The sequence below is a fragment of the Pongo pygmaeus genome, chromosome 5 (genome assembly GCF_028885625.2).
Source record: "Pongo pygmaeus isolate AG05252 chromosome 5, NHGRI_mPonPyg2-v2.0_pri, whole genome shotgun sequence".
In the NCBI taxonomy this organism is placed as follows: Eukaryota; Metazoa; Chordata; class Mammalia; order Primates; family Hominidae; genus Pongo; species Pongo pygmaeus.
Window position 1 is genome coordinate 32,990,445 of NC_072378.2, and position 23,994 is coordinate 33,014,438.

At 43.3% G+C, this 23,994-nt stretch overlaps 1 protein-coding gene across 2 annotated transcripts; it reads right to left on the reverse strand.

The window, feature by feature from the left end:
* Positions 1 to 3,547: 3,547 nt before the first annotated feature.
* LOC129038028 (HLA class II histocompatibility antigen, DQ beta 1 chain) lies at positions 3,548 to 10,330 on the reverse strand. 2 transcript variants are annotated; one of them, XM_063666084.1, is made up of 6 exons: positions 10,140 to 10,329; positions 8,417 to 8,686; positions 5,638 to 5,919; positions 5,016 to 5,126; positions 4,528 to 4,551; positions 3,548 to 3,917 (listed from the first exon to the last, which is right to left on the reverse strand). In XM_063666084.1, the coding sequence occupies exons 1-6, from the start codon at positions 10,246 to 10,248 to the stop codon at positions 3,904 to 3,906; spliced, it is 810 nt and encodes a 269-aa protein (XP_063522154.1). In that variant the 5' UTR covers positions 10,249 to 10,329; the 3' UTR covers positions 3,548 to 3,903. The 2 variants fall into 2 exon arrangements, with proteins under 2 accessions (XP_063522154.1, XP_054346501.2); XM_054490526.2 differs by lacking the exon at positions 4,528 to 4,551 and having other exon boundaries at positions 10,140 to 10,330.
* Between the last annotated feature and the right edge of the window lie 13,664 nt (positions 10,331 to 23,994).

Consider the following 23,994-nt stretch of genomic DNA (forward strand, 5'->3'; position numbering starts at 1 on the left):
AAGAATTCAGTGATAGTTCTTCCATTTGCTTTTGAAAGAAGAGAAATATGACTCTGTTCCACCCGGCTCACTGGCAGTCAGAGTTTAAGGTTATCTCTCTTATTCCCTGAACATTGCTGTTATCTTGTTCTTTTTTCAAGGTGCCCAGATTTCATATTGTTTAAAAACACATGCTGTACAATTTGTGCAGTTAATGCAATTATCACTTGGTCCTGAGGCAACATACATCCTCCTCGGCTGACAAGATTAAGAGATTAAAGTAAAGACAGGCCTAGGAAATCACAAGGGTATTGATTGGGGAAGTGATAAGTGTCCATGAAATCTTCACAACTTATGTTTAGAGATTGCAGTAAAGACAGGCATAATAAATTATAAAAGTATTAATTTGGGGAACTAATAAATGTCCATGAAATCTTCACAATCCACATTCTTCTGCCATGGCTTCAGCCGGTCCCTCCATTTGGGGTCCCTGACTTCCCGTAACAATTTATACAGGATGTACTTGTCATTTTAATTAAATTATCCATTAAAGATCATATTATACAGTGAAATTTGGGTGCAAAAAAATAGTTGTTTCTATGAAACTGTCAATGGAAGAAAGAGAAGAAGATTTTGACCCTCTCATTAATAAAGAATTGCCAGCATGTGCTCAGTGTGATGATGTTGAACTGTAAGAATTATAGGGCTTATGCTTCAACTAGAAAAATCAGATCTCGATGTCTCCCTAAACTTTGAGGCTGGTTCAATCCCCAGCCCTTCCTCTTCCCTTTGCAGGGTCAAAAGCAAGGAGCTACATGAAGGGGTGGCCTGCCCCTCCACACCTGTGGGTGTTTCTCGTTGGGTGGGATGAGAAACTGAGAAAAGAAAGAGACACAGAGACAAAGTATAAAGAAAGAAAAGTGGGCCCAGGGGACTGGTGCTCAGCATACTGAGGACCCACACCGGCCCCAGTCTCTGAGTTCCATCAGTATTTATTGATCATTATCTCTACCCTCTCGGAGAGGGGGATGTGGCAGGACAATGGGGTAATAGTGGGGAGAGGGTCAGCAGGAAAACATGTGAACAAATGTCTGTGCATCATAAATGAGGTAAAGAAAAAGGCGCTGTGCTTTTTTGTGCACATACATAAACATCTCAATGCGCTAAAGAGCAGTATTGCTGCCAGCATGTCTCACCTCCAGCCCTAAGGCAGTTTTCTCCTATCTCAATAGATAGAATATACAATCGGGTTTTACACTGAGACATTCCATTGCCCAGGGACAAGCAGGAGACAGATGCCTTCCTCTTATCTCAACTGCAAAGAGGCCTTCCTCTTTTACTAATCCTCCTCAGCACAGACCCTTTACGGGTGTCAGGCTAGGGAACAGCCAGGTCTTTCCCTTCCCACAAGGCCATATTTCAGACTATCACATGGGGAGAAACCTTGGACAATACCTGGCTTTCCTAGGCAGAGGTCCCTGAGGCCTTCCGCAGTGTTTTCTGTCCCTGGGTACTTGAGATTAGGGAGTGGTGATGACTTTTAACAAGCATGCTGCCTTCAAGCATTTGTTTAACAAAGCACATCCTGCTTTGTTCTTGAGTTGACACAGCATATGTTTCTGCAAGCACAGGGTTGGGGGTAGGAATACAGATTAACAGCATCTCAAGGCAGAAGAATTTTTCTTAGTACAGAACAAAATGGAGTCTCTTATGTCTGCTTCTTTCTACATAGACACAGTAACGGTCTGATCTCTCTTTCTTTTCCCCACAGCTACACATAGAGACTGAGGACACCCTGGACAACCCAGCACATGCTTTCCTCATTTCCCCAAAAGTGTTACTCCCTTTTGATCCCTATGATCAATGACAATGCCCACCCTGAAGAAGAGGAGAAAATCAGCACAAAACTTTTGACTCCATTCAGCATTTTGCTTGGGGAAAATTCAGACTGTAACCCTGGGGAGCAGAATCTCAAGTGTTGGTGCCTTTTTGTGTGCCAGTGTCCCTGTCTGAGGACCTGCATGACAGCCTGGAGTACAAGAGATGAACGTCCCAAGGAGACCTAGTTCTCCACTCTGACCTCATCCATAAGAAGGAAGAGCCTGCCAAAGACTCGTCAGGCCCAGTGTGTGGGTGAGGGAGAAAGGAAGATGGGATGTCTGCTTTCAGGATCATGGCCTTACATAACCTCGCAGAAGCTCCCAGACTCTGTCTTCATGATGAAACTCAGAGACTGAGATGTAGACCAGCTTCAGGGCTGGGCCCACATCAAAGGGGCCACAGTGCATAGTGACCTTCCTAACTGGGAACAGAGTGTTATCAGGAATCAACAGGTTACTATGTCAATGACAAAGGGAGCTCAGACAAGGAATGGAATGACTGTGAACAGGTACCCCCAGTGAGGGACCCTAGAACCAGAGGGAGCTCTGCCATTTGTCCTGTGGGCTCCATAAGAAACAAACTGCCCCTTACACTCCTCCACTGTGAGGAGGCTGTGGAGGCTGAAATCCTCCACGTGACTGGTGTAGACATCTGCACACTGGAAGTCATTTCCAGGACCACAAGGATCTGGAAAATCCAGCCCTCCTTCCTAATAAGAGCCATGGGCACAATGCTGGCTGTCAGCATCCCACGCACAGGGCAATGTGTTTGAGAGGTGTGCATGTTACCCAGGCTTGGCCAATCAGAATCTTTCCTAAAGTTGTTAAAACTCTGATAGACAAGTCTAGAAACATATATAACAGAGACAGACAGACACACACACAAACACACACACACACACACACACACACACAGAGATGAGGTAAGATATGAAGTGATAAGGAAGAGAAATACAGAAAAATAGATGCAAAAAGAAACATAGAGATAGAAAAAATGCAGATAAATAGTGACAGTGGATTAGAAAAATAGAAAGAAACCCAACAATGTAGTGAAAGACACAACAAGGGGACAGAGACAAAGATGCAGAGAGACATGCAGAAAGAACTATACAGGGACAAAGAGACACAAAGAAAGTGAGACAGATGCCCAGATAGAGATATAACAGAAAGAAAGGTGAAGATCTCGTTGAATATCTGGAACTAGTAACTTGTGAAATCAACTTGACTCTAGGCTTCCTTTGTACCATGAACAAAATATATTCGGGCTTCTATCATTTAGACTCAAAAATAGTACTTTTATTGCTGGTTATGCTTTCTTAAAAATAAAAATTATTCTTGATCGATGTGACTTTCCAGAATGTTTGAAACACCGGTGACCAAGGATCACTATATATGTCTCCAAACAATTCCACCATGCTTACTTACACAGCACTCACCAAACCAGAAGAGAGGCTGGGAGATTCTCAGGCCATTGCACTGAACATCAATATTAAAGAACCATGAATGATGTGACAATTGAATTGATTTTCTACCTCCTCTGCCCACCCTTACTTCACACCCCAAAATGCTTTCAGTGTCTTTTCAAGGTACAACCCTCCTTCTGGCCACAGGTTGGCTGGGTCACCTCAAGGGATGTTCCTTCATTCTGCAGTGATTTCCTGCCTCTTCTCAATTAAGAAAGTTCAGAATACAGATAACTCAGGATCATGTTTAATTATGTAAAAAAGCTCTAAAGTCAGGTAATGTTTTTCATGTGCTTCTCTTGAGTAGTCTGAGGAGAAAACAGAAACAGAAACCCCTTGGGGCCTGAGTAGACGCAGCTGGTCATGCACAGGCAGAGGCTCTGGGTCAGAGCAGGAAGCAGGGTCACAGCTAGCGCCTTGAGGTGGGGATGAAAGGAGATGACCTGATGGCTGTGTGACAGCCACTGTAGGACTCTGATCTCAGGGGGACAAGCTGACACAGGCAGCTGGGAATTCTGGACAGGGACAAGCAGGCGTTACAGAAGAGTGATAACCAATCCTAGTTAAAATAGTCTCAGGAGTCAGTGCAGGAGCCCTGGAGAAAAGAGAAGAGGATTGATCAGCACAGGGTATCCTGGTGGGCCTGCCATCTCCCCCACCCCTCAGGGTCCCCCTGCAGCTGCAGACCGAGAAAGCTGAGGTCCAGGGTGTATTGTCATCACCTCCCACAAGATCTGTGCAAAGGTGAAATCAGCTCATGAGGACACAGAACTTCAGCTTGATGCAGATGTGTGGGAGGTGGGGAACAGCCATTATTCTTCTGGGGAATATGAAGGGTTCAGTCTTTTTAGGAAATTGGATGATATCTCATCCCGACCACTAGCAGCCTCTTTCAGTCACTGGAAAATGCCCACAGGCAGTAGCCACCAAAGTGTGGCACAAAGTGGGCATCATCCTAGTGTCTAACATTTAAGCTGTGGTTCTGGCTCCACATTTCAGAAGAAGATGCCACCAAAGTTAAGGCTTGGTTCTGGGGAACAACGTCTGGAGATTCCTAGAAACTGGCAAACTTCGACCCTAAGTCATGATCCTCATAGCAGCAAATAGGCCATAAACAGAGACCACTGTGATCAGGTACACTCAGCTCATGCTCTTCCCTCTTATACCTGTGCCCTCCCCACACTGGATCATGGCTGAAATATTACCTGCTGGTGGAGGCCCTTGAGGTCCTATAAAAGGAAGTTATGCAGAGAAAGGTCTCATTACACAAACAGCCACTCTCTCATCCCAAAGGAAAATGACACACATGACTTAGAGTTACATTCTCTTCCCACCCATGTTCTTCCAGGCCTTCAGCACCCTAATTTAAAATCCCCTAAAACAAAGGAAATTGTCACTAGAAAGAAAGGAGGCTGAGGCTCTGACCCTCTTAATGGAGGAAGCTTTTGGAAAGGAGTCAGTGAGACAATGATGAATGGTAAGGATGCCCTGGAATAAGCTCTATCAGTCAGCTCCATGACAGGGCTACCTTTCAACCAGTAAAATCAGATTCCAATGCCTCCTCCAATCTTGTCCTCTCTCCTCGCACTTCCTCTCAGGGTTAGGAGGAAAGAGCTAATCTACGGACAGGACCTCTCTGAACAGAGGGTCTGGGTCACAGCCCATCTTCCCCTTTTCCCCTGGGGTTCCTCACCTTTCTGACTCCTTTGACGGATGATAAGGCCCAGCCCAAGGAAGATCAGCCCCAGCACGAAGCCTCCAACGCCACTCAGCATCTTGCTCTGGGCAGATTCAGACTGAGCCCCTAAAGAGCAGAACCTGAGTGTCAGTGTTGGTCCCCACACCCCATAGCATCCCTGCTGAGGAGTTGAAGTCCAGTCTGAGGTGCAGGAGGTGAAGGCATCAAAGGAACCTAGTTCTCCATTCAGACCACTCCTAAGCAGGGGAAAGACCAGCCAATAGGTCCTTAGATACAGTGAGTAGGTGAGAGAGTGGGGAAGCAAATCTCTGCTCCTCAGGAACTCATCCATAACCTTAGACTCTAAGACCCCAATCACCAGCCCTAATAATCAGTCCCTCAGAGCTATCAGGACTGGGATCCAGAGCAACAGTATGTAGAATAATTTCCCTAGCATCTGGAAAGGTGATGAGATCAGGATTCTTCTGATGCACTTGCCATGGAGCAAGAGGTGCTCTAGTCTGCTGTGATTCCCAGCTCAGTAGTAACATCAGGGATAAGAGATGGGAAGGAAAGGGTCAGAAGGAGCTCTTTGTCTTGTGGGGCCCATAGTAACAGAAACTCAATATCCCCTTACGCCACTCCACAGTGATGGGTCTCTGGAGGCTGGGGTGCTCCACGTGGCAGGTGTAGACATCTCCACGCTGGGGAGTCATTTCCAGCATCACCAGGATCTGGAAAGTCCAGTCACCGTTCCTAATAAGTGGGGTGGACACAACGCCGGCTGTCTCCTCCTGATCATTCCGAAACCACCGGACTTTGACCTGGCCTGGATAGAAATCTGTCACCGAGCAGACCAGCAGGTTGTGGTGGTTGAGGGCCTCTGTCCTGGATGGGGAGATGGTCACTGTGGGCTCCACTGAGGGCAGTAACAGACAGGAAAAGACATACGAGTGAGATGTGAGACCACATAGCACGTCTGTCATGAGGAAGGATCCCTCCTTGCAACCAGCGTGGAAAGATACCTGGAGTCCAAGTCTTGGATTAAGGTTCATTCAACAAATATAAATTTGACTATCACTGAGAATCCAAAGATAAACACATACCATGGTCCCTGCATTTATAGAATGTGCAATCTAGTAACAGACAACAAAAAACAAAAAGAATGTTATTTCAAAAGTTTGTAATATTTGAAAAAAAAGTAGGCAGGCCTTCAAAACAAATAACACTGATCAAACATCATGTTTGCCCACAACTCAATTCCTTTATCTTCTCAGATTGCTGCTCATAGTAAAAAAAATGACACATCTTTCCCTGCCTCTTTTACACATCTCATCCTTCACCTTTTAGGCCACTTTATCGCATTTCTTTTATTCTCTTAGTGTGAAACTATAGCAAATATTTAATGTGTGCTTTCTTTAGTAATATGTTCTCTCATTTTCTTTTTTTCCTTAATTTCTTTTTAACGCACAAGTGAGTTTAATTACTATCTGTCTACCCTACTCCATTTCCTTGCTATTGAGAATTACTTTCTTGTTCTGAAATCAGACATTATCATGTATGTTCTCCATAGAAAATATTCTGAGATCCATGCAGAGCTCGGCTTGGGTTAATGAGCCTGTAATGTGAACATATACATATAACTGGGATTTGCTGAGGTCAGCAGGTGGCACCCCAATTAAACGGCACTCTTGAGCCATCATCCGGAAGGAATCATGGTTTCTGCTTGGACTTGAACTTTTCTTTAGATTCTCCTTCCTGGAGTCCAACTGAAATCACAGTCAGCTATGTGGCCTTATAAGATTTGTTCATCTTCAACAGACTGGGAGTAAAAATAGAAGGCACAATTTTATGAGAAAAGATGATAAAATAAATTTTATGGAAATAGAACTGAAATAGCAAAAATATAAGTACTTGCTGGCATTAGAATGTGAGTCAAAAGAAGGCAAGGGAGTGTAAAGTAAACTAAAAGTTTTGTGAACCTGCATAGATAACACTGGGGTCAGACTAGGGATTGATTAATCAGTGAATTTTCAATGCCCCATTAACATGAAGAACAAACAGGAATAGGCTCATTGCTGCTTCTGGTCAAAACTGGCTTTAACAAGGCCTTATGTCCCTTGGACTCTATAGATGTGCAGTGAGGAACATGTATACTTTGGGAGGCTTAAGGTCTTGGTGAGTAATTGTGGGCTGATTACTTAAAGTGTTTATCATGTACCAATATTAGGATATATAAAGTGATGATGCTAATCTCTAATGCACAGGTAGCTGCGAGATTAAATGGCATAACATATATGGTATTTGATAAGGCAACTGTCTAGAAATAAATGCTACCTGAATGGGTAAAATTGACTTTCAGAATGTTTATTCCTGAAGTGGATAGTGATGGGGGGAGGGGAGAACCTAGGCCAAAAGCAACCTGAAACTATTTTTATCCAATAATTTAATGGCTTCAACCTATTTATTCCCAAACTTCTGCTCTTTGCATTGTGCCATTTGTTCAGCTTTTCTAAGAAATTAAAACTCTGCCTTACAACATCAATCAAGCATTGTTTTTATTTTTAGCAAACACTTTTTTCCTCAGACTTTGAATTCACAAATTCTATTAAGATCCAAGTCAATAAGAGTTTACTTTAAAGCATTAAGCAAAATGATAGAAAATAATTAATAAAGTCCATTTGTAAGCCTCTGTTTTTTCTTGAACCTAAATGGGTTGGCAGCTGAGTACATTTATTCATGAATTTAACAGAAGATCATTGAGCTCATACCACATACCAGTCAATGTGTCAGGTACCAGGCATGCAATAATTTAAACAGTCTCCCACCTCAAAGATCTCCGCCATTAGTGATAGCCATTTAGGAAAACAGAATTACGATGAATAATGATTTGAAGCCAAAAAGTCAAAATATCTTATTTCGCAATTGTAATTGCTGGATGCCCTGCGCGCGCAGTTGTGGGGCAGCCCTAACTCCACCAGGCCAAGCCTGAAGCTTCCTGCGGCGCGAGCTGCGCACGTGGGCCTTGCTGGGTGGGGCAGTGCTAGCGGGGCAGGCGGGCAGGGGAAGAGGGTGAGCATTCGGGGCAGAGAGAACTGCTTAGCAAAGGTAAGGCACGAGGAGGCAAACGCATAAGGCACAAGGCGAGAAACGTGCAGAGCAGAGGACGAGGCCGACGGACGGGGACCCTGGGGGGACACTAGGCAGCCTGGCCAACTCTGCTTGTCCTCCTGCTCTGCCCTAGGTCCCCGCCCATCTGATGCACTTCCCCCACCACTCACGCCGCCAACTCCCGTCCCCTGGGGTGGAATGAACAGGACTCAGATTTCAGAGGCCGCAACCCCGTCGCCCCTCCCAGCACAGAGACTCGAGGTCCCGGCCAAGGGTGGGCCTCACGGAGGGGCGACGACGCTCACCTCTCCTCTGCAAGATCCCGCGGTACGCCACCTCGTAGTTGTGTATGCACACCGTGTCCAACTCCGCCCGGGTCCTCTCCAGGATGTCCTTCTGGCTGTTCCAGTACTCTGCGCTAGGCCGCCCCTGCGGCGTCACCGCCCGGTACACCCCCACGTCGCTGTCGAAGCGCGCGTTCTCCTCTCGGTTATAGATGTATCTGGTCACGTAACGCACGCGCTCCGTCCCGTTGGTGAAGTAGCACATGGCCTTAAACTGGACCACGAAATCCTCTGCGGGGAATCACCGGCCGGTCAGTCAGGTCCCAGCCTGGCCCTAGCCCGGCTGCCCCCCGCAGCCGCCGCCCTGACCCGGTCCGGAGCTGTGGAACCGCCCGCGCGACCTCCAGTTCCCGCCCGCTGGTGCCTGGCGCTCCAGACCTGGGATCCCCCCGGCGGCTCTGCCTAGCCCTGCCCGCCCTCTCTGGGGTCTTCGGGAATCCGCCTTCCTACAGGCAGGAAAGGGCGGAAAGCCCTGTCCCTCCCTGAGCCTGTGAACCCAGCGAAGAGGCAGTCGGGCTGATTTTACATGGACCTCTGCACTTAGAGGGATCAGGGCGTTCTCGCATGAAATCCCATTTTTCATGGAGCTCCTGGATACCTCAGAGATAAAGTTATCCACATAAACCTGAGAGTTCAAGGGGATGATGAGACAGGTCCAGGAATTAAGCCTGGCCTCGTTCTGATACGCATATTCTCTTGGTCCCTGGGTAAAATACCTTCCTTCCCATGCCTGGATTTACCCTCCGAAGACCCGTTGAGGTTCACTCCCTTCTATGTTGGAAAGGACCTACACCTCTGAATCCTAGACAGAAACATTTATTCATGGAAAGAGCACAAGCTTTTGAATTTGATCAACTAGATTCCAGTTAAACTGTGGCAGTTACCCGCTTGGGCAGGTTATGTATATCCATATTGGACAGAATATCCATATCACAAGTACAATTGTGTAAAAGAAAATTATGATATCTACACACAGGATGTTAGAAGGAGTGAGAGAATTTATGTAAAATATTGTTCTGTGTCTGAGTGAGTGCTTTCATAATATGTGTTATTTCCCTTCTTTACATCCTCCTTTCTACTAAATTTAGTCCACCATCAACTCGGGTCTCTGAATCCCACTCAAGTCACCATTTACCCATAAATCAGTGAAACCTGAAGACTCCCTGTCTGTGGTCAGCCAGTCAGCTTCCCTCAATACCAAGATTTTGCCTCCACAAACGCTCCAGTCAGTCGGGAATACAGACTACTTTTCCGCAAATACGGAGTCTACAGACATCGTTGCTGCCTTACATTTCCCAGTGCAGGATCTCATAATATGTAGTCCAGGCAAAGTCTTGGGGCACGCCTAAATGACAAATCCTGCTGTGTCTTTGGAGAAATTCGTATCTTCAAAAATAACCCCATGCTCACTTTGTCCTATCACTGGTAGTAAATGTACACTTTGTCTCCTCTTTCCTCTCCTCTCTCTTCCTCTTCCAGGCTTAAGCTGTAGGATGGGGATCGGACTGTGCTCACCTCATCACTAAAACATAAATGGGAATGCAACATCGTTCTCTTTCCCAAAGACAGGAAATGTTGATAAAAGACTGTGTCCGAGATGATGGAGATCACCATCCCTCTAGCCTAGCCCAAGGAAAGCCTTTCCCAGAGTGGTGGCTTTGGAGAGCAGCTGCACTGCACTTACCGGGAGAGTCTCTGCCCTCAGCCCGTGGGGTGCTCAGCATTGCCAGCATCAAGGTGACAGTTGCTGCCCAAAGGCCTCCGGGGATCCGCAAAGCCTTCTTCCAAGACATAATTGAGACGAAGGGAAAAGTAGCAGCAGCCAGCAGAGCTCGGACCTGATGGATCTGATGTACCTGGCAGAAAAAATAAAAACCTGTAGATGTTTCCGTGCGTGGTAGGATTGGATGATCCTTTGGAAAGGAACCAATCAGCACTGGAACTGAAGGACCTCATCTGTCTCTGGGCAGACATTTTTTTTTGTGTGAAGATTCTCAATCCAGTGCCTGGCACTGTGACGTCTTCAAATTGCACTGGAAGAATATTTGAGGTGAAAATTTCCTCTTAATTATAGAAGAGCTGAAGAATGAATGCCTCAGGGATTTTGAGAGGCAAAAGAAAAATGCGATTCAACAGTAAACATCTCTGTAATATTTATTAAAAACCAGTTGTTATTATACTTGGGATTTTTAATAAAGCAAATTAAGTGGAGATCATATTTCAGGGGAGAGAAAATCGCTGTCATAGAAATTTTTACTGCTGTTGTCTTAGACACCCTGAGGAGCTTTAAGTTTTGGTGAGAAGAGCAAAGTTCTTAGAAGGAAATAATGGTGAGTTGCAGTTCCACCACTAATGTGCTTTAGAAGAGTCAACAAATTACTGAATTTATTTTTGCCCCAGGCTTCTCTTTGTAAAATGTGGGTCATGTTTCATGCATTTTACATCTAGATCTTCACATATACAAATTTAAGATTAATTTGTCTTGTTTAATATTACGAAAGGCTCCTCAACTGTTACGTGTAACTATCAGGTTAATATGTGGAACAAGAAAACAAGCCAAAAAAAATTGACACCCACCCCTGCTGGTAAATGATTCTTCATTATGCAATAATATATTGTATTTATGCTCTTCGAGTGAAAGTATTTGAAAAGTTAATTAAGTTGACATTTCTTTTTAAAGTTCTTCTGTTGTTTAAATCCTCCCTGCACCATGAAATAGGTGCATCTGATATCAGCAAAGGCACAATACACAAACCTTTACAGTATTCAGATGTAGTCATGTCTAGATTTGAGGAGAGAGAGCAAAAGCTGTGGAGAAGCATTTCCTAGGTCCTGAGTCATATTAATGATGGAGAAAATGTTTAGAGTCACAGATTGTACTGTGCCAGCCCTAAACATCAAATCCCAAGTGACAGAGGTATCAATGTGGTTTTTTTTCAATTCTATATATTTTTTTTATTTAACAGTTCCTCATGGACATATCTACATCAATGTGTTTTTATAAATAAACATAACTTATCAGGCTCCTCTTGCCAGTGACTAGGCGTAGTACTAATGGTTATAAAGCAATTAGAACAATGCCTGGCAAACATTACTTCTGACCTCAACCAAGACAATACATATCTCCACTTCTCTTCTTCTCTCCCTTTCTTTCTTTTCCCAAAATTTTAGGTTTTGGTTTTAAACTAGAGAATACAATCTAAAATCAGAATATAAGTTTATAGATAAAAAGAAGCAGGGAAGAGGCAACAGCAAGAGGTTTGCAATAGTGGCACATGAAAGCGTTGAGCCACTCCAATATTCTGTATTATTCAGTGCATAATTCTAGAGAACCTGAGACTGGGAAAGCTGCCACTGGTCCAGCAGCAGTGGTGTACTCAGGATCAGGGTAAACCCAGTCTAAGGAGGGTCTCCTCTGCTGTGATGGACGCATAAAGGAGGAAGCATACACACACCTGGAGTGGAGTTGGGGCAAGAAAGAATAGGCAGAGAAACCTGAAGGTGCCCTCAATGTCCTTCCTCAGCCCCCACTTCAGTGTCCTTCAGAATAGAGGTCTCTAAACCATCTTCTCCTTCCTAAGGGAAAAACCGCAGGTTTATTCTGAGGCAAAGGCTGCATCAGATCTGGGGATTCCCCAGTCTCACAGGCCTCTTCACACAGACTTTTCAGCTAGCAACAAGTGTCACTTTAGAGCCTTTTTCTGATTGGCTACAACCTCACTGGAAAGGTTTCGCTTTGGGCTTCTGCCAGCTGTGTCTGCCTGACCCAGCCTTCTTTGCAGTTGTCTACCCTGGCCCTATCCCTGCTGCATTACTCAGGGCATTCAGGAAGAAGAAAGCCAGAGAAGAAAGACACTAGGTCAAGCATCCTTATTCCGAGTGTCTCACCTGAATCGCCTGCCCAGCCTCTGTGGGGGCAGAGCAATTAGGGTGAGGCTGTGCACACCCCATGTGGGTAAATGGGCTAAAAAGACACTGCCATTAGTAGGGAGACTCTTCAGGGGACATCCTTTCTTTCTTCAGGTTGGAAGAAAAAGTTGTGGACTCCTTCTTTGTGAAAATCAAGGGAGAAATCATCTTCCCTGGTCAGCATCTCTTGGAATCTGTGCTTGGTCAGCGGAGTTGAATGTGAACATAGGAGCCATCCTGTCACCAGAAGGACCATCCAGGACCCTACCCTGCATTTACTTCAGGAATCAAGAATTACTGTATATTCTGAAAGGTTCTGTGATCTCCTTAATGCCAATGGTAATATAACTAGAAATGCTGCTTCCAGAATATTGTTTTCCTTTAATTCAAATTTATCAAGCAATTATCCCTAAATTTTTCAAAATCTTTGTGAAGCTACTTACGTACTTCTCTTATATCAACTTCTACGTAACCAGTTATATATAAGAATTTTTCATGGCACATATAAACTAGGTCCTTTCTCTTGGAACAATGTTATCTCTTTAAAATATCAGTCTAGAGAATCTGAAGAAAGAGCCAAATCAGTAGCATTCAGGGGCTGTGTTCAGACAGTGCCTCCCACAAGCAAGTGGCCATGGGGAGACTCCAGGGTGGAAGTCGGGTAAGAATTGGAGGATGATGGAAGGTGAAGGAGCAGGAGTATGGGAAAAGCTTTAGCAGGAAGATAGAAAATCAGGTGATACAAGGCATTTGGAACATTTGAGGGGAAATGAGGAATGTGGGTGATCTTGGCACAGAAGCCCAGACCTTACCAGTCCCATGGCTCCTCACGCTGTATGAAAATAGCCCTTGAAGACAGGAGACTGGGACAAAAACCCAGGCTACCTGCTGTGGATATGCTGCACAATGAAGCTTTGTTTCCTGATCTATCTTCAGGTTCCTTCTTCCTGTCAATCTCCTCATCCACCCATTGCCTCGGTTGGACCACTGGTGATTAAACCACCCAGAGCTAACCTACACATGTCACTCTTTACAACACACCTCTGTTTGTCTCTACTTCTGGTTCCCTAGTGAGCCTGGGATATTTCCAGAGACAGCTCTTCCCCAGCCTCTGGATTAGTAGTCACCATGATCCTTCATTCCCAGAAAAAACTTAAATATCCTTCTGTGAGATATTTATAATGTCTCCTTCTTCTATAAGTTCTCACCAGTAAACAGAGGCCCTGATATTCAGCCATATAAAAATATATATTGTTCTTGAGTACTTAAACCCATATCCAAGCACCCAAGAACTCATGTGTCCAAAAACTCAGCTCAAGGTCATGGTTCATGCAAAACAGCAACATTAGCAGTAATATTTTGGGGAGAGTACTCTTACATCCTCAAATAGGAAAACTTAAGACATTCCATTTAAACCACAATTACATATTGAGGAGAGAGGCCATTTCTCTTACTGTCTCCTGTCTCTGAAGAGAAGGAAAAGCTGAAAAACCTGAGGTTAAAGATTAACCACCCTCTCCCAACTCTAACCACATGTGCTCTTAATCTATTGTGACCCTTTCACATGGACCACTTAGAGTTGTTAAGCCCTTAAAAGGGCCAGGAACTGTTTCTTCGGGGGCAGAGGGTGGCGGGGCGGGTAGGGGGGGAGCTCGGTTCCTGAGACACAAGTCTGCCAATGCTCCTGGCTGAATAAAGCCTCTTCCTTCTTTATTCTAGTGTCTGAAGGGTTTTGTCTGTGGCTCGTCCTGCTACAATATCGCCTCACATCTGTCAGAATGGCTATTATCAAAAAGACAAAAGACAACAAGTGTTAACAAGGATGTAGACAAAAGGAAACATTTGTACACTGTTGGTGGGAATGTAAATTAGTACAACCATTATGGAAAACAGTGTGGAAGTTCCCCAAAAAGTTAAAATAGAATAATCATATGGTGTAGTAATCCCATTTGCAGGTTGTAGACAAATAATTTAAAATTAGTATGCTGAAAATATATCTATACTCCTATGTTCCTTGCAGCATTATTCACAATAGTCAAGGTATAGAATAAACCTGTGTCATTCGGCAGATGAATAGATAAAGAAAATGTGGTATGTATACACAATTAAATCCTATTCAGGCTTTAAAAAGAAGGAAATCCTGGCCAGGCGCTGTGGCTCAAGCCTGTAATCCCAGCACTCTGGGAGGCTGAGGTGGGTGGATCATGAGGTCAGGAGATTGAGACCATCCTGGCTAACACAGTGAAACTCCATCTTTGCTAAAAATACAAAAAAATTAGTCAAGTGTGGTGGCATGCACCTGTAGTCCCAGCTACTCAGGAGGCTGAGGCAGGAGAATTGCTTGAACCAGGGAGGAGAGGTTGCAGTGAGCCGAGATCGCGCCACTGCACTCCAGCCTGGGTGACAGAGTGAGACACCATCTCTTAAAAAAAAAAAATTCCTGTTGTAAGCCAAAAAGTGACTGAGGTAGGTCTCAATCAATTAAAGGTTTATTTTGTCAAGGTTGAAGAAGACACCTGGGAGAAACACAGATCACAGGAGCATCTATGATCCATGCTTTTGCCAAAGAGGGTTTTGAGAACTTCAGTATTTAAAAGGGAAAAAGCAAGCAGGAGGGGAAAGAGGAAAAAAAGGAGGGAGAGTAGGCAATGACACAAGTGGTTACATTCCTGAGTCTTTAATTAGCCTCAGTAAATTTATATTTTACCTGCGAAAAAAGAGTAGAGGAAAAAGTTGATTATAAATTATCTTATTCTCAGTAAATCTGTGTTTTACATAAAATTAAGTAAACATGTGAAAAGAGGCAGAGAGTAGAGGAAATGAGGTTATGATACGGGGTTGTGAAATTACCATTATCTTTTTGGGAACAAAAGGAAGACGGTATTGGTGCCTCAGTCCCCAAGATTAACTTTCCCTTTGGCATAGTGAGTTTGGGGTCCTGAGATTCTGTTTTTCTTTCACACTGTCATTTGTGACAACATGCATGAACCTAGAGGATATTATGCTAAGTGAAATAAGCCAGACACAGAAAAACAAGTAATGTATGATCTTATATGAGGAATCTTTAAAATCCCATTTTTGAATTGAGTTGTTTATTTTTTTTTTATTTTTATTTTTTGTCTTGTTTTATGTTCTGGAGTACATGTGCAGGACATGCAGGTTTGTTACATAGGTAAATGTGTGCCATGGTGGTTTGCTGCACCTGTCAACCCATCACCTAGGTATTAAGCCCAGCATGCATGAGCTATTTATCCTGATGCTCTCCCTGCCCCCAACTCTCACAGGCCCCAGTGTGTGTTGTTCCCCTCCCTGTGTCCATGTGTTCTCATCATTCAGCTCCCACTTATGAGTGAGAACATGCTATATTTGGTTTTCTGTTCCTGCATTAGTTTTCTGAAGATAATGACTCCCAGCTCCATCCCTGTCCCTGAAAGGACATTATCTCATTCATTTTCATGGCTGTATAGTATTCCATGATGAATATGTACCATATTTTCTTTATCTAGTCTATCACTGATGGACATTCGGTTTGATTCCATGCCTTTGCTATTGTGAGTAGTGCTTCAATAAACATACATATGCATGTATCTTTATAATAGAATGATTTATATTCCTTTGGGTATAATATACCCAATGATATGGTTTGGCTGTGTCCCCACCCAAATCTCATCTTGACTTGTATCTCCCAGAATTCCCAGTGTTGTGGGAGGGACCCAGGAGGAGGTAATTGAATCATGGGGGCAGGTCTTCCCCATGCTATTCTCATGATAGTGAATAAGCCTCACAATATCTGATGAGTTTATCGGGGTTTCTGCACTTGCTTCTTCCTAATTTTCTCTTGCTGCAGCCATGTAAGAAGTGCTTTCACCTCCCACCATGATTCTGAGGCCTCCCCAGTCATGTGGAACTGTAAGTCCAATTAAACCTCTTTTTCTTTTTAGTCTCGGGTATGTCTTCATCAGCAGTGTGAACTTGAACTTACATACATCTTTTAAAATCTAGGTGGAGGTTCCCAAACCTCAGTTCTTGACTTCTGTGCACCCACGAGCTTAACACCACATGGAAGCTGACAAGGCTTGGGGCTTCCACTCTCTGAAGCCACAGCCTGAGCTGTACATTGGCCTCTTTCAGCCATGGCTGGAGCTGCTAGGACACAGGGCACCAAGTCCTTAGCCTGCACACAGCATGGGGACTCTGGGCCTGGCCCACAAAACCACTTTTTCCTCCTGGGCCTCAGGGCCTGTGATGGGAGGAGCTGCTGTGAAGGTCTCTGACGTGGCCTAGAGACATTATTCCCATGGTCTTGGAGATTAATATTAGGCTCCTTGCTACTTATGCAAATTTATGCAGCTAGCTTGAATTTTTCCTCAAAAATGGATTTTTTCTTTTCTACTGTATCATCAGGCTTTTTTCTAAACTTTTATGCTCTGTTTCCCTTTTAAAATGAAATCTTTTTAACAGTACCCAAGTCACCTCTTGAATGTTTTGCTGCTTAGAAATTTCTTCTGCCAGGTACCCTAAGTCATCTCTCTCAAATTCAAAGTTCCCACAGATCTCTAGGGCGGGGGCAAAATGCCACCAGTCTCTTTGCTAAAACATAACAAGAGTCACTTTTGCTCCAGTTCCCAACAAGTTTTTCATTTCCATCTGAGACCACCTCAGCCTGGACCTTATTCATATCACTATAAGCATTTTCATAGTTCATATCACTATAAGCATTTTTGTCAAAGCCATTCAACAAATCTCTAGGAGGTTCCAAACTTTCCCACATTTTCCTTTCTTCTTCTGAGCCCTCCAAGCTGTTCCAACCTCTGTCTGTTACCCAGTCCAAAATTGCTTCCACATTTTCAGGTATCTTTTCCCACATTTTCCTGTCTTCTGAGCCCTCCAAACTGTCCCAACCTCTCTCTGTTACCCAGTCCACAGTTGCTTCCACATTTTCAGGTATCTTTTAAACAACATCCCACTCCTGGTACCAATTTACTATATGAGTACAATACCTGTACCCTCATTGTATATAAGAAGTAACTAGCTTGCTTTTGATTTTACAGGCTTATAGGTGGAAGGGATTTGCCTTGTCTCAGATGAGACTACTTTGGACTGTGGGCTTTTGGGTTAATGCTGAAATGAGTTAAGACTTTGGGGAACTGTTGGGAAGGCATGATTGGTTTTGAAATGTGAGGACATGAGATTTGGAGGGGCTGGGGCAGAATGATATGGTTTGTCTGTGTCCTTACCCAAATCTCAACTTTAATTGTATCTCCCAGAAATCCCACATGTTGTGAAAGGGACCCAGGGGTAGGTAATTGAATCATGGCGGCCAGTCTTTCCCATGCTATTCTCATGTTAGTGAATAAGTCTCACGAGATCTGATGATTTTATCAGGGGTTTCTGCTTTTGATTCTTCCTCATTTTCTCTTGCTGCCACCATGTAAGAAGTGCCTTTCACCTCCCACCATGATTCTGAGGCCTCTCCAGCCCTGTGGAACTGTAAGTTCAATTAAACCTCTTTTTCTTCCCAGTGTTGGGTATGTCTTTATTAGCAGCATGAAAACTAATTAATACACTCAGTAATGGAATTGTTGGGTCAAATGGTATTTCTGGTTCTAGGTCTGTGAAGAATCGCCACACTGACTTCCACAATGGTTGAACTAATTTACATTCCCACCAACAGTGTAAACGTGTTTCTTTTTCTCTGAAGCCTTGCCAGCATCTGTTGTTTCTTGACTTTTTAGTTATTGCCATACTGACTGGAATGAGATGGTATCTCATTGTGATTTTGATTTGCATTTCTCTAATGATCAGTGATGTTAACCTTTTTTCATATGTTTGTTTGCTACATGTCTTCTTTTGAGAAGTGTCTGTTCATATCTTTGCCCACTTTTTAATGGGGTTTTTTGGTTTTTTTTCTTGCAAATTTTTTTAAGTTCCTTGTAGACTCTGGATATTTGACCTTTGTAAGATATATAGGATGCAAAATTTTTCTCACATTCTGTGGATTGCCTGTTCACTCTGATGATAGTTTATTTTCCTGTACAGAAGCTCTTTAGTTTAATTAGATCCCATTTGTCAGTATTTGGCTTTTGTTTGTTTGTTTTTATGATCTCATGTGGTCTTTATTTCTCTCCTTTATGAAAAAGAAGTCATTTTCTTAAATCACCTTTTTAGTCAGTTTGAGGGATCCTGATTGGTCTGTGGTAGCACACACAGCCAGTGTGGACCAACAGCACATGGGCTGCAAGGAAAATCACCCCGATGTCCAGACAGTGGGGCCAGGTGGTTTCTGGGTTTTGGCCTAGCCCCTGCTCTTGGTCTGACTGAGCAATACTTCCCCAGGTGTCCCTTGCCCTTCAGCCCACTGGCCCTGACCTTTGTTAGAAGTGAATGCCCAGCAGCTTTCTGGTTGTCTGTAAATGCCCAGTGAAGATTCTGAACTGATTCCTTGCCAGAGAGCTGCTCTGCTTGCACCGCAAGGGGCTTTCCCACATGTGAGCAAGCCTCCCACCAGCTTCATTCCTCCCAACTCCCAAACCAGCAGCACTGTCTCCTAAGATACAACAGGACAGGCTTTGGGGACAGAAACCCAAGGTCACATTTCTGCTCCATCACTTTCCATCAGCATGGTCTCAGGCAAGGGAATCGTGTAAGTCTAAATTTTTTATTCTCCTAAATGTGGTGCCCACTTTGTGGGGTTTTAAAATTAAATGAGGTCATCATAAAAGTACCTTGTATAGCATTTGCCATGTAGTAGCTGCTTACTAAATGCTAGTTTGAGTCTTTCCTATCATATTCCACCACAGAAGCAGGTAACTGATCATCTGGAAACCTGGGGGAGAAGAGGGAGGAAATGATACCTAGGATGCTCCATCCTTTCCCTGCATCCCTTTGTGTTCAGTTCGACAATTTGGTTCTCCTCCTGACCAGCCACTGTGCTTGGCTGAGGACGCAAAGGTGAAGGAGACAGTCTAGTATAAAACATGACACAGACCAGACCTGAAGGGGAGGAAGAAGTCGTGTAGAAAAGGTGAAGGGGCATCATTCACCAAGCCTCTCCAGCATTAACCAGAGACTGCTGGAGGGCAGCGTGAGCCTACGGAAAAGACTCGACATCCAGAGTTTGGACTGAAAGGCCCCAGTGTGGACTTCTTCAGTGCTCCGATTCCTTAAAGATTCTGTTGGCTTGTTCTCAAAACGTAAGCAACTTTCCAGTGCCAACATATTGAATTCCTTGCCCACAGGGCATTTCTCATCATCTTGTGCTGTTGTCTGTTGCTGCATAATAAACCAGTAAATCTGCTTAAGTGGCATGAAGCAACTATTTTGTTATGCACATGATTCTGTGGATCAGGAATTTGGACAGCCTAGCAAGGATGGCTTATCTTTGTTCTGTGACATTGGGGCTTCTGCTGGGTATCTGGCAATTCCTTCACTCACTTGCCTGGTATTTGGGCCGGGATGACTTGAAGTTTAAGGTCGCTTAGGACAGTCAATAGAGCATCTACAAGTGGTCTTTCCATGTGACTCGGGCTTCTTATAACACAGTAGCTGAGTTCTGATGGCATGTTCCAGAAGGGAGCTTCCAGAGAGTGAACACTGCAACAGAAGCAGGTGGAAGCTGCATGATCGTTTAAGGCCTCGACGCAGAAGTCACATAGCATCAGTCTACTGTACTCTACTGGTCAAAGCAGTCATAACCCAGATTCAAGGGGAGGAAACACAGATCCCCATCCTTGGATGGGAGAAATAACAAAGAATTTGTGGCCATTTTTAAGAAATCATCACATGTGCACCCAGTGCTATGTTGTAGCACACTGCAATTTGTGTATTTCTGTCCATTCCACTAAAGGTCTGAAAGCCCAGCAAGCATGAATTGAGGTCCAAGGCCCCATTGGTAAGGAGCAGGAGGCCATTGGCTAAGTGGTTCACTTAGCCTGTGTTTAGTGAAATGGATCCCTTTGTCTCTTTTGCAAATTGCCAGGCCCCTGGTGGTCTCACCAGATATTAACTGAGGGGAATTAACTGGACACAGGCAGGAAACCCACTGTGTGAACCCCCCACCAGTCAGTTTATGGAGGTATGAGATGATGGGCACTGCACACAAAGCTTAGTGTGGTTTCCTTGTTTCTTATCTTTGGGTGAAATATTTTTATTTTATTTTATTATTATTATACTTTAAGTTTTAGGGTACATGTGCACAATGTGCAGGTTTGTTACATATGTATACATGTCCCATGTTGGTGTGCTGCACCCATTAACTCGTCATTTAGTGTTAGATATATCTTCTAATGCTATCCCTCCCCCCTCGCCCCACCCCACAACAGTCCTGGTGTGTGATGTTCCCCTTCCTGTATCCATGTGCTCTCATTGTTAATTCCCACCTGTGAGTGAGAACATGCGGTGTTTGGTTTTTTGTCCTTGCGATAGTTTGCTGAGAATGATGGTTTCCAGTTTCAACCATGTCCCTACAAAGGACATGAACTCATCATTTTTTATGACTGCATAGTATTCCATGGTGTGTATGTGCCACATTTTCTTAATCCAGTCTATCACTGATGGACATTTGGGTTGGTTCCAAGTCTTTGCTATTGTGAATAGTGCCGCAATAAACATACGTGTGCATGTGTCTTTATAGCAGCATGATTTATAATCCTTTGGGTATATACCCAGTAATGGGATGGCTGGGTCAAATGGTATTTCTAGTTCTAGATCCCTGAGGAATAGCCACATTGATTTCCACAATGGTTGAACTAGTTTACAGTCCTACCAACAGTGTAAAACTGTTCCTATTTCTCCACAGCCTCTCCAGCACCTGTTGTTTCCTGACTTTTTAATGATTGCCATTCTAACTGGTGTGAGGTGGTATCTCATTGTGGATTTGATTTGCATTTCTCTGATGGCCAGTGATGATGAGCATTTTTTCATGTGTTTTTTGGCTGCATAAATGTCTTCTTTTGAGAAGTGTCTGTTCATATCCTTCGCCCACTGTTTGATGGGGTTGTTTGTTTTTTTCTTGTAAATTTGTTTGAGCTCATTGTAGATTCTGGATATTAGCCCTTTTTCAGATGAGTAGGTTGCAAAAATTTTATCCCATTCTGTAGGTTGCCTGTTCACTCTGATGGTAGTTTCTTTTGCTGTGCAGAAGCTCTTTAGTTTAATTAGATCCCATTTGCCCATTTTGGCTTTTGTTGCCATTGCTTTTGGTGTTTTAGACATGAAGCCCTTGCCCATGCCTATGTCCTGAATGGTATTGCCTAGGTTTTCTTCTAGGGTTTTTATGGTTTTAGGTCTAACATGTAAGTCTTTAATCCATCTTGAATTAATTTTTGTATAAGGTGTAAGGAAGGGATCCAGTTTCAGCTTTCTACATATGGCTAGCCAGTTTTCCCAGCACCATTTATTAAATAGGGAATCCTTTCCCCATTGCTTGTTTTTGTCAGGTTTGTCAAAGATCAGATATTTGTAGATATGCAGCATTATTTCTGAGGGCTCTGTTCTGTTCCATTGGTCTTTATCTCTGTTTTGGTACCAGTACCATGCTGTTTTGGTTACTGCAGCCTTATAGTATAGTTTGAGGTCAGGTAGCATGATGCCTCCAGCTTTGTTCTTTTGGTTTAGGATTGACTTGGCGATGCGGGCTCTTTTTTGGTTCCATATGAACTTTAAAGCAATTTTTTCCAATTCTGTGAAGAAAGTCATTGGTAGCTTGATGGGGATGGCATTGAATCTATAAATTACCTTGGGCAGTATGGCCATTATCACGATATTGATTCTTCCTACCCATGAGCATGGAATGTTCTTCCATTTGTTTGTATCCTCTTTTATTTCATTGAGCAGTGGTTTGTTAGTTGGATTCCTAAGTATTTTATTCCCTTTGAAGCAATTGTGAATGGGAGTTCACTCATGATTTGGCTCTCTGTTTGTCTCTTATTGGTGTATAAGAATGCTTGTGATTTTTGTACATTGATTTTGTTTCCTGAGACTTTGCTGAAGTTGCTTATCAGCTTAAGGAGATTTTGGGCTGAGACAATGGGGTTTTCTAGATATACAATCATGTCATCTACAAACAGGGACAAATTGACTTTCTCTTTTCCTAATTGAATACCCTTGATTTCCTTCTCTTGCCTAATTGCCCTGGCCAGAACTTCCAACACTATGTTGAATAGGAGTGGTGAGAGAGGGCATCCCTGTCTTGTGCCAGTTTTCAAAGGGAATGCTTCCAGTTTTTGCCCATTCAGTATGATATTGGCTGTGGGTTTGTCATAGATAGCTCTTATTATTTTGAGATACATCCCATCAATATCTAATTTATTGAGAGTTTTTAGCATGAAGGCTGTTGAATTTTGTCAAAGGACTTTTCTGCATCTATTGAGATAATCATGTGGTTTTTGTCTTTGGTTCTGTTTATATGCTGGATTACATTTATTGATTTGCATATGTTGAACCAGCCTTGCATCCCAGGGATGAAGCCCACTTGATCACGGTGGATAAGCTTTTTGATGTGCTGCTGGATTTGGTTTGCCAGTATTTTATTGAGGATTTTTGTATCAATGTTCATCAAGGATATTGGTCTAAAATTCTCTTTTTTTGTTGTGTCTCTGCCAGGCTTTGGTATCAGGATGATGCTGGCTTCATAAAATGAGTTAGGGAGGATTTCCTCTTTTTCTATTGATTGGAATAGTTTCAGAAGGAATGGTACCAGCTCCTCCTTGTACCTCTGGTAGAATTCGGCTGTGAATCCATCTGGTCCTGGACTTTTTTTCGTTGGTAAGCTATTGATTATTGCCTCAATTTCAGAGCCTGTTATTGGTCTATTCAGAGATTCAACTTCTTCCTGGTTTAGTCTTGGGAGAATGTATGTGTCGAAGAATTTATCCATTTCTTCTAGATTTTCTAGTTTATTTGCGTAGAGGTATTTATAGTATTCTCTGATGGTAGTTTGTATTTCTGTGGGATCGGTGGTGATATCCCCTTTATCATTTTTTATTGCATCTATTTGATTCTTCTCTCTTTTCTTCTTTATTAGTCTTACTAGCGGTCTATCAATTTTGTTGATCCTTTCAAAAAGCCAGCTCCTGGATTCATTAATTTTTTGAAGGGTTTTTTTGTGTCTCTATTTCCTTCAGTTCAGCTCTGATTTTAGTTATTTCTTGCCTTCTGCTAGCTTTTGAATGTGTTTGCTCTTGCTTTTCTAGTTCTTTTAATTGTGATGTTAGGGTGTCAATTTTAGATCTTTCCTGCTTTCTCTTGTGGGCATTTAGTGCTATAAATTTCCCTCTACACACTGCGTTGAATGTATCCCAGAGATTCTGGTATGTTGTGTCTTTGTTCTCGTTGGTTTCAAAGAACATCTTTATTTCTGCCTTCATTTCGTTATGTACCCAGTAGTCATTCAGGAGCAGGTTGTTCAGTTTCCATGTAGTTGAGTGGTTTTGAGTGAGTTGTTTCTTAATCCTGAGTTCTAGTTTGATTGCACTGTGGTCTGAGAGACAGTTTGTTATAATTTCTGTTCTTTTACATTTGCTGAAGAGTGCTTTACTTCCAACTATGTGGGCAATTTTGGAATAGGTGTGGTGTGGTGCTGAAAAGAATGTATATTCTGTTGATTTGGGGTGGAGAGTTCTGTAGATGTC